Source organism: Rhinoderma darwinii, chromosome 3, assembly GCF_050947455.1.
Source record: "Rhinoderma darwinii isolate aRhiDar2 chromosome 3, aRhiDar2.hap1, whole genome shotgun sequence".
NCBI lineage: Eukaryota > Metazoa > Chordata > Amphibia > Anura > Rhinodermatidae > Rhinoderma > Rhinoderma darwinii.
Genome location: NC_134689.1, coordinates 214,619,989 through 214,634,339, shown reverse-complemented (window position 1 = coordinate 214,634,339; position 14,351 = coordinate 214,619,989). Strand labels below are relative to the sequence as shown.

The 14,351-nt window shown below is 39.8% G+C and overlaps 1 protein-coding gene across 2 annotated transcripts in view; it reads left to right on the top strand.

Annotated features, from left to right (window-relative positions):
* SEMA3E (semaphorin 3E) overlaps positions 1–14,351 on the top strand; it is a 151,858-nt gene that overhangs the window by 60,479 nt on the left and 77,028 nt on the right. For both annotated transcript variants that reach the window (XM_075857366.1, XM_075857365.1), the window contains exon 2: positions 5,084–5,244. In XM_075857366.1, coding sequence (XP_075713481.1) covers positions 5,084–5,244 — 161 coding nt within the window. The remainder of the gene's footprint in view (positions 1–5,083; positions 5,245–14,351) is intronic.

The window sequence follows — 14,351 nt, the reverse complement described above, 5'->3', positions numbered from 1 at the left end:
TTTGTATGTCTTCCATTTTCTTACTATTGCACCAACAGTTGTCTCGTTCTCACCCAGCGTCTTACTTATGGTTTTGTAGCCAATTCCAGCCTTGTGCAGGTCTATGATCTTGTCCCTGACATCCTTAGAAAGCTCTTTGGTCTTGCCCATGTTGTAGAGGTTAAAGTCAGACTGATTAATTGAGTCTGTGGACAGGAGTCTTTTATACAGGTGACCATTTAAGACAGCTGTCTTTAATGCAGGCACCAAGTTGATTTGGAGCGTGTAACTGGTCTGGAGGAGGCTGAACTCTTAATGGTTGGTAGGGGATCAAATACTTATTTCTCTGTGCACAATGCAAATAAATATATATAATTTTGACTATGTGATTTTCTTTTTTTTTTTTATATATAATCTATCTCTCACTGGTAAAATTAACCTAGCCTAAAAATTCTAGACTGTTCATGTCTTTGACAGTGGGCAAACTTACAAAATCAGCAAGGGATCAAATACTTATTTCCTTCACTGTATGTATTTTGGGGAAACTTGATATCTCAGATTTCTTTCTCAAAACTGCGATTTCTATAATATTATTTACTTCTAGGAAATGACTGACTAGGAACAGGAAGAACAGATTGACCCTTTCCTTTGCAGCTTAGAAAATCGCTATTGATCACTTGGTCTTATTTAAAAAAATTAACATACATCTTTTACATATATCCATTGGGGTAAATTAGATCTCCTGTATAAAACTTGTAATCCTTAGATTAAGTGGAAAATTACCCTTTGATTACTATGCTAAAATATAGGAAAGACTAGTAATGGGTTACTGACCCCAGACGAAGGCATTTGCCGAAACGCGCGTCGGGTATTGGCGTCTTCCCGGTGCAGGACCATGACTTTGGGTATGTATATTACTTAGAACAGGTGTTTGTATTTCATGCTTTTGGCCTGATGTGATTCTGCCCTCCAGTTATGGGCTGCACAGGTCTTAGCTCTGCATCTGACATATGTTTAGTCTACTAGTTCATGGCCATAGGCTGTGCTACCTGCACTCTCTAGCCCTTTATACTGGGCTATTGTTGTTACTATATTGATTACCTAGTTACACATCTCATGCAGGTTAGTTGCCCTCTTTTGGACTCCAATGCACACATGCGCTTGTATCTTTATATCTACTCATGATCATGCTCTATATACATGTTTCTTTGGTCTTTGTATAGGGTGAAGCCTTCTCATTGTGTGACTCATCTTTTTATTTTGTTGTGTCTATCTGTAATAAAATCTATTTATTTTTATACTCAATTATTTTTGTGCCAGAGTTGATCATTTTTCTAGTCTGTAGGTGTCTCTAAGTTGCTTTTGATCAATGCATCAAGTTATGCTTGGGTATTTAATGTGGATTTCTCATAGCGATATTGATGATTGATTGATTGATTGATTGATTGATTGATTGATTGATTGATATACATATTCACTTTTTGATGTTACGCATTGTATCACTAATTCTCTGAGTAAATTCCTCTCAGCCCTCCTTGGGTATAGTTGGTTCTCTATACTGACCACATATGAATACCCAGGGACACACTAATTTGTTTGTGTTGTTGTCCCTTTGGTTTCTTCTATTTTACTTTGTTGCACTCTCTTCCACTCCATCTCCCCGGTTGCCGCTGCCATATGGGTTAAAGGGGTTGTCCACTACAGGATAGGACATCAGTATATGATCTGTGGGTGTTTGACACCCGGACCCCGCACCTATCAGCGTTTCCGGTTGCGTGTGGGCTCCGGATGTTATTGCCCAGTATGCAATGTATGGAGCCGGAAGCAGGTGGCTACTTACATTGCATAGTGGCCATGCTGCAGAACTGCTGCTCTGCTCACTATTCCGTGATCGGAGCCATCTGCTTCTGGCATGGATTTTCAATGCCTGGAGGCAGCCAGAGCGGCTCATCGGTGCAGGGTCCGGGTATCAGACCTCCCCATATCATATACTGATGAACTATCTGGTGGATAGGTCATCAGTTGTACGGTAGTGGACAACCCCCTTAAGGGTGGCTAAATTAGTTAATTGCACTTTGCATAGCATAGTTTGTGGTTTCTTTTTTTTTTTTTGTATAAATCTCGATGTGGAATTTTGCAAATGTTTGATTATGCTATATATATTTTCAATAAAAATAAATGTTAAAAATAGAAAAAGTTGAATTTGCGATTTTTCATTCTATGTGAAAATCTGTAGCAATTTTAGTAAGATTGAAATAGGGATAAGACCTAAGGACCACTGAGAGTTAACTAGGATTGTCCTTTGAGGAGCATCTTTGGGGATTGTCCTTTGAGGAGTGTCTCTGGAGTAAGAAATGCCATCTCTCCTAAAAAAAAATCTTGCTCTATAAATCTTTGTGCATCATTATAAAATAGTGATTATTCAACAAGGGGCATTTTCTGTACTTGGCAGCTTGATTTACAGTCTGATAGAAGTGTGACATCTTGCTCCTACAACAATACTTACATTCACTCTTCTGATTGAAAATCGTCAGATTTTATCATAAGGGACGAATTATAGTCTTACTAATGAGAACCAAAGATTTCATCGCTGTTCTTACTGACCTTGACTTACTATGTCAATACGGATTGCTGCCACCTGCACCAACCTTGTACTTGGCCTTCATTATGCCTTTGCATTATGATTCTATTCCTGTGATTCTGTTTGGCTTTGTTCCGCCCTGTTTAAATACTCACTGTCTACTATCTCTGGACTCTATTGACTGGGCATCTCTTGTGTTCCCAGGAGAGTGTGGAATTCCTAGACATTCCTTACAAAAGGACATGACGCTCAATGTAGTTTAAAGGCAAGTTCACAGAGGAGGTTAAGCTCACTGTCATTCTAGTTCTGCAAAAGAAATCTAAACAAAAGAGACATGGTATAGAAAATCTGTATGTATAGCAAGGAGCCATGGGTTGAAATTCTAACCCAGGCAACATTTTGATGCTTTTATGTTGTTCAACAACCCATAAACATACTGCTATTTTAGTCAGATTCCATAGTTTGTGTGTAAGATTCAAACAGGAAAATTTAGAGACTTTAATGATCAGGGTGTCAATGAGAATGAATGTATCTAAACAGTTTTGCCAGGCCAGATATGGAGGTGTGAGACAAAAAAAGTACTTAAGAAATCATTGATAATAAACCAAACCCTAAATATAAGCGCATAAACATAATATATAATGAATACCCAATTCAATCGCTTTTCAAGCAGGAGCAATAATAAAAATGAAGGGATGAAAGTTCTATAAAGGATTTACATTTCAGTATGTAGATCATTTAGCAGAATTTGGGTTACCCTATTTAGCAACCTGTATTCTATAAATAGAAAGTCTGTTGTAAAATACTGCTTTATGCTCTTATAAATGTATAATCTTTATAATAAAATTAAAGAATATTCAATTCCCTAGTACATTTCTAGTCTCTTCTTTTTGTGTCAAAAGTTCAATGTACACAATAAAACCAGTTGTGCAAAATGAATGTGGTATGTCTCTAAATTGATATTGATATCACAGTGATTTTATTTTAAAAAAAACAACTTATTTTTAAAAACAGAAATACCATGGAATTCGGAAAATAGGAGGAATGAAGCCAAATATGGCATAGGAAATCTGGCTAGGAATGAAGGAGAGTAAAATAAATATAGTTGTGAGAAATAATGTCTCTCTGTAAAGCTTAGTATTATTTAAGAATAATATTAGTGAATATTGACCCTTTACATCATTTCCTTTATACATTTATAGAAATTGTGTAAAATTCTACAAGAGTAAATACAATGAGTTCTAATAATCTAAACAGAACATTACAAGTCCACAGTGGAGAAAATGCAGTTTCATCTAAAATGTCCTATAGATCTATCTCTTGTACCATATAACTAGTTTTTTTTTATTATTAAGTGCTAAGTGTAGGACTGGTGTGAGTCCCTGTTGAGTAAAAAAATGATCTAGTTTAGAGTTTACCATTTGGTGCAATGCAATGAATGTAGTAATCAAATAATTGGAGTATAAGAATGTCACCTACTCTAACCTGCTATGGGAAATTATATGTTACTTATTTTCGAGGAAATGCAACCGATATGATAGCATAATGTGATATTGCCTAACATTTTGTAGCACTAAGACTAGATAAAAAGTATCAATAAAAATAAATAACTAGTAGCTGGATAAAGGTAACTTAAGGTTGCTATACAAGACATGAATTAAATACCGATTGTTGCGTGTTTTCTTTTATCAAAACAACGACTCGATCGAACAAAGAAGAAAAGTGCAAAGCATACCATCATGTCTGTCTTTTTTCCCTGTTCAATTGATCCCAATTTTAGAAATAAAAGTAAAAAAAGTGGGATGTATGATCACAAACAATCAAATCAATGTAAAGTAGCTAAAAGGCTTTAAAATATGCAATACTGAGCCTGTTAGTTAAAAAGTTATATATCACAAAGAAGTTATTTTCTCGAATGTACAGAGGCAGTTGCTGCATCTACCATCGCCTCCTCGGAAATGTTTAAAACGACCTCTTCTCCACTGTAAACAGGTGACACGTTTAGCTTTTGCTATGTTCCGGGGAACCCCTAACCAGGCTCCAAGAAAAACCTGTTTAGCTTTGAAGTCTGGTTGGGAAAAACTAACCTAACTAACCTACCCTCCTGTGCCAAATTTAGCAGTTGTACCGTTTTTGTCTAAATAAATTACAGAAATGTGTAAATCAGAAACAGCGGTATCTACCAGGTGTGTGTCTCTGGTTTGGCTATAAATTCAAGTCATGTTTCAAGGCTCTATATTTGTCAGACATTGAATTACAGGGTAGTCCCCTTTTGGAGGTACTAGAGCGATAGCTTACTTCATTCATCTCTGTAGGAGAATTATTCTGCCTTCTTTTCTCAGGAGGCAATGCCCTCAAGACTCCCTATTAGCTGTATCTTCGGAAGTTACCTTCCAGGAACAGATATTAGAAGCATGCTTTCATAAATAGAGAAATCTTTATCTATCGTTCCTTGTACTCTCTTATATGTTCCTTTACAGTTGACGTGTAAATTGTAATGTAACCATCTTATTTGTATTTCAGAGCTGTGGGATTTAAACAGAACCTCCGTCTTCCAGAGTCAACTTGGAGCTATTGACCTACGTACCATGTATTTGGATGAGTATCAAGAAAGACTGTTTGTGGGAGGCAGAGATCATGTGTATTCCCTTAGCCTGGATAACGTCAGTGACAAGTATAAAGAGGTAATGTATAAAAAAATTATGTAAGCCACGGTATTTGATTATAATACAGTAAAAAGAAAAGTTTTGCCAAATGCTCTAAATACATAAAGTGGGCTTCTAGCTTAGAGCATGTTAAATATTTATAGTATGGAATTACAGCTTCCGCAATTCCCTAATAAAACATTATTGAAATTGCTTTCAGAGGCTGCATCTATTTTGCTGACTGCACTTCCAAATATTCCTTAAAGCTCAACAACCAAAGTTGAAAAAGGGAGATACTTCAATAATAACAAGAAACATTTTAAAGGAACATTCTGATTAATACTCCTATACTTTGTTATGACCGGTGTAGAGACTGAAAGAGTGATGTACTACACAGGGATTTAAAGAAAAAGCAAAGAAAGACAGAATTTTTGTCCTGCACCTCCCCGTCAGGTCCTGGCCCAGTGTATCAGTTTCGCCCAGATTGTTACTTTAAGTGAAACACTGCTTGTATAGTTGACATCTATATACCTTATTTGACCTTTTTACTCATACAAAAATGCTTGTTTTTCTTTATTTATTTTGCAAAATATAAATATTACTACGCCCCTCGAGGGTCATAGAGTAAGTGGATACATTTCTCAGAACCAAGTTCTGGGGGTTTAGTCATCTTGTATTCCCCTTATTTAAGAACATAACAGTTTCCACTTACAGTGCATTGAATAACGTAAATGCACGTGACTCATAGCACACATCATGCTTTCACATGGGAGTTTAATAAGTCAGCCATGACTGGTATATTCATGATTTTTGTATAGTTTAAAACATAACTGACAGATTTACTGTTTGTTGAAAAGAAGTCTGAACTTGTCATCCAGAATTACCTCAGCAAAAGCACGAGTTTGCTTCATAATAGATTTCTTTTGTGATAATCACCTTTCCTACACAGCATCACTCTTGAGGTTTAAGTTAATGAAATCAGAAAAATATGTTTTTGCAATATAATCTTAGATGATCTATGGAGACTTAACCACCCGTGAATCACAGCGCAGCAATAAATCCTATTAAAATCGCTTCTATGACAGATGGGTAACATCGTATGTATCACGTATATTTAAATGAATAATATTAGTGTGTGCCCTACAATCTACATCAGGTTAAACAATCACAGACTAGTTGTTTGAGTGCTTGATAAATTATACGGATCATACTTATAATTACAATCTAATCTTACAGAACACCTTATCTGTTTTGTTAGGGGTACGTAACCTAATTGAATAATGCAAGTTTTAAATTACAATTCCTTATAAATAATTATGTATGCAAAACTCAGTTTTTGAGGTGACACTTAGGTTAATTTATAATAGACATGTCATGGCTATGACCAAAATGGTGCACATATAATTGAAAGCAACTCTCCAGACTTCCTCCTACTAAGGGTACTATTACACGGCCCAACATGGGCTTGTTGATCGGCGCTCGTTTGCTCCTATCACACGGAGCAATCATTAGATATGTATAGGAATGAGCACTCGTTACTCTGACCCCTCGTCCCTATACATTTTCATCATGTCGACAGCATGTCTCCCCGTTTTCCCGATCATTGGCCCATGTAATAGGGCCTTAAGGCTCATTTGGCTAAGTATATGTGAGGGAATTGCCTGATATCTTCTTTTCCTCACTGGGGTTTAGTAATCTGTACTTTATAATCATTCTGTACTTGCTGCACTGGGAATCATCTCCTCATGCAGTGACGTCTTGGCAAGCCTGTGATGGACTTGTGTTTATGTGCAGCAGCCTATCTGAAGAGGCAGAGTTGCAGTGAGGAGGGAGAGAGCAACAGCCTGGACCAATGATGAGACATGAGGCGTGTTTCAGACTACCTCTGACTCCCTGAAGGCACTGTAGTTAAGCTGCAGTCAGAGATCACAGCTCTACCCTAATGGAGTTGAGCTAAAAACAGCATGAACTGAGAAAAATAAATAGTAGCTAAGCATCACTTATAGGTATTGGGTTACATATAATTTTAGGCTCACTATTGGACAGTTGCTTTTGAAGCAATAATAAAAGTTTACAAATACTATACTAGCTTACGAGTGAGGATAGCCAGATTTGTTAGGGTGTAGAAGGAAGGGAAGAATAGTGACATTTAGGGTCTGGGTTAAAATAGAGCTTCATGTAAACTTGTGATATAGAGCTGCATAAATCGCAGTTCCCTAATATACTTCAGACTTCCTTCCTTTATGAGTAAGAACAAAATGATAATAGAGAATAATAGAGCAGGGCAGCTGCAAAGTCCCAGTCCATCACTCTATGTAGTCTATAGTCTGCATCTAGTAAACACTATACCTGGTAATGTACAGAATCGGAAGCTATAGTAAATACGATTTCCCCAAAACTTTATATTAGTGGATTGCTCAGGTAATGAGAGGAACAATTTTAATAATAAAAATATATAAGGGAATTGCATTATATACTATAAACACATTATAACATGATGGAAAGTTAGAAGGAAACTAAAATACTTTGTATAATCAAGAAAAGTTATCGTTTGCATTAGGAAAAAGCAATTTCATTACAACTTTAAAGGGAAAACCATAATATCAAGGCATGCAAAATCTGTAACGTGTGTATTTTAAGGTTTTATTCATTAAATTTTCTAGCTTCTTATTGACTTCTTTGCTCAAATGATATCTCTTTACCCTGTGGGGGAGGGGTGGTTTGGCTGCTGTTCAAGTAAGATTATTCTTGAATATTTTGGCCTAATCTTTAGAAGAAGAATAATAATGCTAAAACCTAAAACAGGTTCTGTTTAACAGACCCTGGGAGCGATTAATCATACTTTTACTTTAAAGCTTAGGTTTGGTATAATGGTTGAATTTTCTCCTCTTGAGTATCAATTTCACTATTTAGTAGAGCATACTTAACTTCTTACTTATTCAGAATCAACCAAGGAACAGTGGATAGAAGATTATGAAATCTTACAACATGGTTCAAAATAACAATTTCCTGTAGAGATGCTTTCCAATATTGATCACCGTAGATCTTTAAGTTGATAAACTGCCATAAATGTACAGTGAAGGAAATAAGTATTTGATCCCTTGCTGATTTTGTAAGTTTGCCCACTGCCAAAGACATGAACAGTCTAGAATTTTTAGGCTAGGTTAATTTTACCAGTGAGAGATAGATTATATAAAAAAAAAAAACTGAAAATCACATTGTCAAAATTATATATATTTATTTGCAATTTGCACAGAGAAATAAGTATTTGATCCCTTTGGCAAACAATACTTAATACTTGGTGGCAAAACCCTTGTTGGCAAGCACAGCAGTCAGTCGTTTTTTGTAGTTGATGATGAGGTTTGCACACATGTTAGATGGAATTTTGGCCCACTCCTCTTTGCAGATCATCTGTAAATCATTAAGATTTCGAGGCTGTCGCTTGGCAACTCAGATCTTCAGCTCCCTCCATAAGTTTTCGATGGGATTAAGGTCTGGAGAATGGCTAGGCCACTCCATGACCTTAATGTGCTTCTTTTTGAGCCACTCCTTTGTTGCCTTGGCTGTATGTTTCGGGTCATTGTCGTGCTGGAAGACCCAGCTACGAGCCATTTTTAATGTCCTGGTGGAGGGAAGGAGGTTGTCACTCAGGATTTGTTGGTACATGGCTCCATCCATTCTCCCATTGATGCAGTGAAGTAGTCCTGTGCCCTTAGCAGAGAAACACCCCCAAAACATAATGTTTCCACCTTCATGCTTGACAGTGGGGACGGTGTTCTTTGGGTCATAGGCAGCATTTCTCTTCCTCCATGTTCATTTGCAAACTTCAGACGGGCCTGTACATGTGCCTTCTTGAGCAGGGGGACCTTGCGGGCACTGCAGGATTTTAATCCATTATGGTGTAATGTGTTACCAATGGTTTTCTTGGTGACTGTGGTTCCAGCTGCTTTGAGATCATTAACAAGTTCCCCCCGTGTAGTTTTCGGCTGAGCTCTCACCTTCCTCAGGATCAAAGATACCCCACGAGGTGAGATTTTGCATGGAGCCCCAGATCGATGTCGATTGACAGTCATTTTGTATGTCTTCCATTTTCTTACTATTGCACCAACAGTTGTCTCCTTCTCACCCAGCGTCTTACTTATGGTTTTGTAGCCCATTCCAGCCTTGTGCAGGTCTATGATCTTGTCCCTGACATCCTTAGAAAGCTCTTTGGTCTTGCCCATGTTGTAGAGGTTAGAGTCAGACTGATTAATTGAGTCTGTGGACAGGAGTCTTTTATACAGGTGACCATTTAAGACAGCTGTCTTTAATGCAGGCACCAAGTTGATTTGGAGCGTGTAACTGGTCTGGAGGAGGCTGAACTCTTAATGGTTGGTAGGGGATCAAATACTTATTTCTCTGTGCAAAATGCAAATAAATATATATAATTTTGACTATGTGATTTTCAGTTTTTTTAAAAATATAATCTATCTTTCACTGGTAAAATTAACCTAGCCTAAAAATTCTAGACTGTTGATGTCTTTGACAGTGGGCAAACTTACAAAATCAGCAAGGGATCAAATACTTATTTCCTTCACTGTATGTACAGTGCATTCAGAAAGTATTCAGACCCCTTCCCTTTTTCCACATTTTGTTTTGTTATGACCTAATTCTTTATTTACCCCATAATAGCACAGTGAAATTAGGTTTGGCAGAATTTGTGCAATTTTTAAATTGAAATATGACATTTACACAAGTATTCAAACCCTTCTTTACAACACTTAAAATGGAGCTCACATGCATCCTGTGCATAATCCTTGCGATATTTCTACATGTAATGTAATGAAATGTAGTTCCTCCTAAGGTGTGCGCTCACTAGTACCCAGCCTTAAAGGGCCAGCACGCTCACCTGTAAATGTTCCCTACCCAATCCCAACAACACCCTGAATTATATGGCTGAGCGTTGTTGTGTCTACCCATGTTTGTTTAGCAAATGGTCCCTCAGTTGTATCCTGTTCCCAGTGTTCCCGTATCCTGCTTCCTGTATCTCATTCCAGTAATTGTGTTTGTTCCTGAGAGAAGTCTAGTTTTGGTGTCGAGTTCATCCTCTGTGCCACGTGTCATTGGCCACGCCAAGTGTCATCGGCCACTCCAAGTGTCAACGGCCACTCCAAGTGTCATCTGTCCCAAAGTGTCTGCTACGCCACGTGACTGTCAGAACTTCTATACAGGTACTCTAGTTCTAAAGACTTTCATTGACTGCAGTTTGGCCAACTACTACTCCGCTATGGTGGAGCGGCCTAGTGGGTCCACATACCCCCAGAGCTGTGACAGTAAACTCAGGCCGTGGATTCCGCTGATCAACACAAGACGGCGGTTCATATGATGCAAACGAACATGCGTGACCTTCGGGCATGCCAGGATCACCTCCTACAGGCAGTAAACGTGATAATCTCCAGTTTGGATCCTTCTACTACATCTCCTCTGGCTGCTTCCGCTGTTCCACTAACTGTTACTCCTCCTGCCAGCCCTGGGTCTACAATTTTGCTGCCTCTACCGCCTCGCTACAGCGGGGATCCTAAGGCCAGTAGGGGCTTTATCAATCAATGTACGATCCACTTTAATTTACGTGCCCATCTCTTCCCCTCTGATGAGGCCAAGGTAGCGTTTATTATTTCTCTCCCTGCTGGCAAAGCCCTGGCATGGGCAACCCCATCTTGGAACAAGAGGGCCCAGAATTATCTGACCTACCACTGTTTCTAGAGACATTCCGTACAGTGTTCGAGGAACCTGGTCGAACATCCCCTGCAGCTGCCTCACTGCTGACCCCCAATCAAGGGGAGTCAACTGTAGGGGAGTACGCCATCTCCTTCCATATGCTGGCGGCGGAGCTGGCTTGGAATAATGAGGCCTTGGAGGCGACTTTCTGGCAGGGCCTTGATCCTCATGTAAAGGATGAACTGGCAGCTCAAGAGCTTTCGGCTACCTTGGATGCCCTAATATTCTGGAAACTTGGATCGATATGAGGATCCCAGAGTGCATTCTGAAAGTCCGTCGGGAGAGGAGATCTTGTTGACTGGCACCAAAATTTCAAAGGCCGCTACTGCCCTGTTCTGCTGCACCTCTAGAAGAACCCATGCAGGTGGATAGACTCCAATTGTCCGACTAAGAATGGCAACGCAGACAATCGACTGGATTATCAATACCTATACCAGACTGTGAAGACTACTAGTATATCCAGAAAATGAAACACACATAGCACAAGTCATGTACCATGACAATATAAAATAAACTTTATTGAAATATACATAACACATTGGCCATCAAAATATAAAAACAATATAGCACACAGTTAAAAAGGAGAGTATGGAGGAGCTGCGTGAATAATCCAATATATATGCTACCATACTATAAACATCCTGTGATGTGGTAACAAATGCAGATATCTATAGAAAAGATAATCATATAGATCAAGTATTTGGACAACAGAAGCACATAAATATATTTAGCACCTGACAGAAGAGCACACAATTGTGCATGCATATAAAAGTATACAGCTAGAGCTCCAAGTTGCACCCAAAACAAAGACCATGCTTTATAAATAAAGGATATTGCACAAACCCATGGACTGCATGATAGGAAGCACGCAGGAACACTCCACACTGACCGCCCCCGACGCACGTTTCGCCGTCAGCTTTCTCAAGGGGTACCCCTTGAGTACCCCTTGAGAAAGCTGACCGCGAAACGTGCGTCGGGGGCGGTCAGTGTGGAGTGTTCCTGCGTGCTTCCTATCATGCAGTCCATGGGTTTGTGCAATATCCTTTATTTATAAAGCATGGTCTTTGTTTTGGGTGCAACTTGGAGCTCTAGCTGTATACTTTTATATGCATGCACAATTGTGTGCTCTTCTGTCAGGTGCTAAATATATTTATGTGCTTCTGTTGTCCAAATACTTGATCTATATGATTATCTTTTCTATAGATATCTGCATTTGTTACCACATCACAGGATGTTTATAGTATGGTAGCATATATATTGGATTATTCACGCAGCTCCTCCATACTCTCCTTTTTAACTGTGTGCTATATTGTTTTTATATTTTGATGGCCAATGTGTTATGTATATTTCAATAAAGTTTATTTTATATTGTCATGGTACATGACTTGTGCTATGTGTGTTTCATTTTCTGGATATACTAGTAGTCTTCACAGTCTGGTATAGGTATTGATATTTGCTTTATGATTTGTGTGGACGCATTATTGTTTGGCGCATGCCAATGGTCTATACTCGTATAGGTATTCATAATCGACTGGATTATGTCTGTACTGTGGCCACAAGGAACATTTTGTGCGCCAGTGTCCTCAATAGCCGGGAAACTCTAGCACCTAGATTTGATTGGAGAGACAATCCTAGGTGATCTCCCTCAACCACTAAATTCTCTCCCAAACTGTCTATTCCTGTGTCACTCACAGAAAGGCAGCTGTTGAGTGTCCCACACACAATATAATTCCCCATTACTGCCCCCATACAGTATAATAATAATATTTAATAATATAATATATTATAACCTCTTCAAGGACAAAGTATTTTGTCCTCTAATTGTGCCCACACAGTATTATGCCCCCTAAGTGCCACACACAGTATGTTGCCCCTTTAGTGCCCCTACACAGTATAATGTCTGCTTAGTGGCCTCCACACCGTCTAATGTCCCCTCCCCTGGCTGCCACACACACCCCCCCCTTGTAGGTAGTGCCCCCTGTAGATTGTGCCATACATCCTCCCATATATCCTCCCATACATCCAGATTTGGAATTGACAGCGTTATTTGAAGTTGTTGTTTTTTTTTGCATATTTTTTAAGTCGTTGAAGCTAATGCAAAAGACGCAGGCAAAAAAGCACTCAAAACGAGCGCCGCAGGTATTTTCTGCCTCCTATTAATTTCAATTGGAGGTCAGAGGTGGAAATCACTTGAAGACAATCAGCCCCTCACTCACAGTAAAATAACCATCAGCCCCCCACTCACAACTCACAGTAAAATGACCATCAGCCCCCACTCACAGAAAAATGACTGTAGATATTGCCACATAGCCCCTTGTAGGTAGTACCACACAGCCCCTTGTAGGTAGTGCCACACAGCCCCCTTGTAGGTAGTGCCATACATCCCTCTTGTAGGTAGTGCCACACAGCCCCCTTGTAGGTAGTGCCACACAACCCCCTTGTAGGTAGTACCACACACCATGCTATATGTAGTGCCACACAGCCCTCTTGTAGGTAGTGCCACATAGCCCCCTTGTAGGTTAGGCTAGACACCGCCTTGTAGGTAGTGCCAGACACCCCCTTGTAGATAGCACCGCCCCTTCCTGTAGATAACGCCACCCTAGCTCCCTGAAAGAGTGGAATCCCCATGTGGTCAGGGATTCTGCTCCTGGATGGAGCGCTTGATGTCTGTCCATTTATGGACAGTCCCGTCAGGTGCTTCTCCTGGAGCCGAATCACTTGCCACCACGTCGGCAACGCTGTGGACAGGGATTCCGCTTCAGGAGTTGCACCTGATGTCATTGTCCATAAATGGACAGAGACGTCAGGGGCTTCTGCTGGATTGGAATCCCTGGTCACAGCGTTGGCAACGCTGTGGACGGGGATTCCGCTTCAGGACTTGCCCCTGATGTCACTGTCCATGGTGGTGTTCAAATGAATCCGGAAAAGGTGAAGTCCGTTTTGGAGTGGGTTTTCTGGGTCACGTTCTCTGGGTCTATGAGCTATACAGAGATTTCTTGGATTGACTAATTTTTATCATCTGTTTGTCCCAAATTTCTTGTCCCATAATGCTCCCATCTCAGCCCTTACCAGATAGGGAGTGAATGCTAAGGACTGGACCCCTGAGGCAGAGTCAGCATTCTCCAACCTCAAGAACGCCCTTACGTCTACCTCTGTTATTCGTCATCCTGATGTCCTAAGGAGAGGTCTTGGGAGCCAGCAAAGAACATTAATGCCCCTACTCTCATTAAAAAATTCCTCTCACTCTCTGGACCTAAGAAGAGGGGGCTTAAGGTGGACGTACTGTAATGTCCGCGGTCATGCACCGCCGGCTTCTCTTATTTTCCAGCAGCCGTGACTGCAGACCTCTGAACCTCCCTGGAGACGCCAGCACACGCAGCCACACTGCC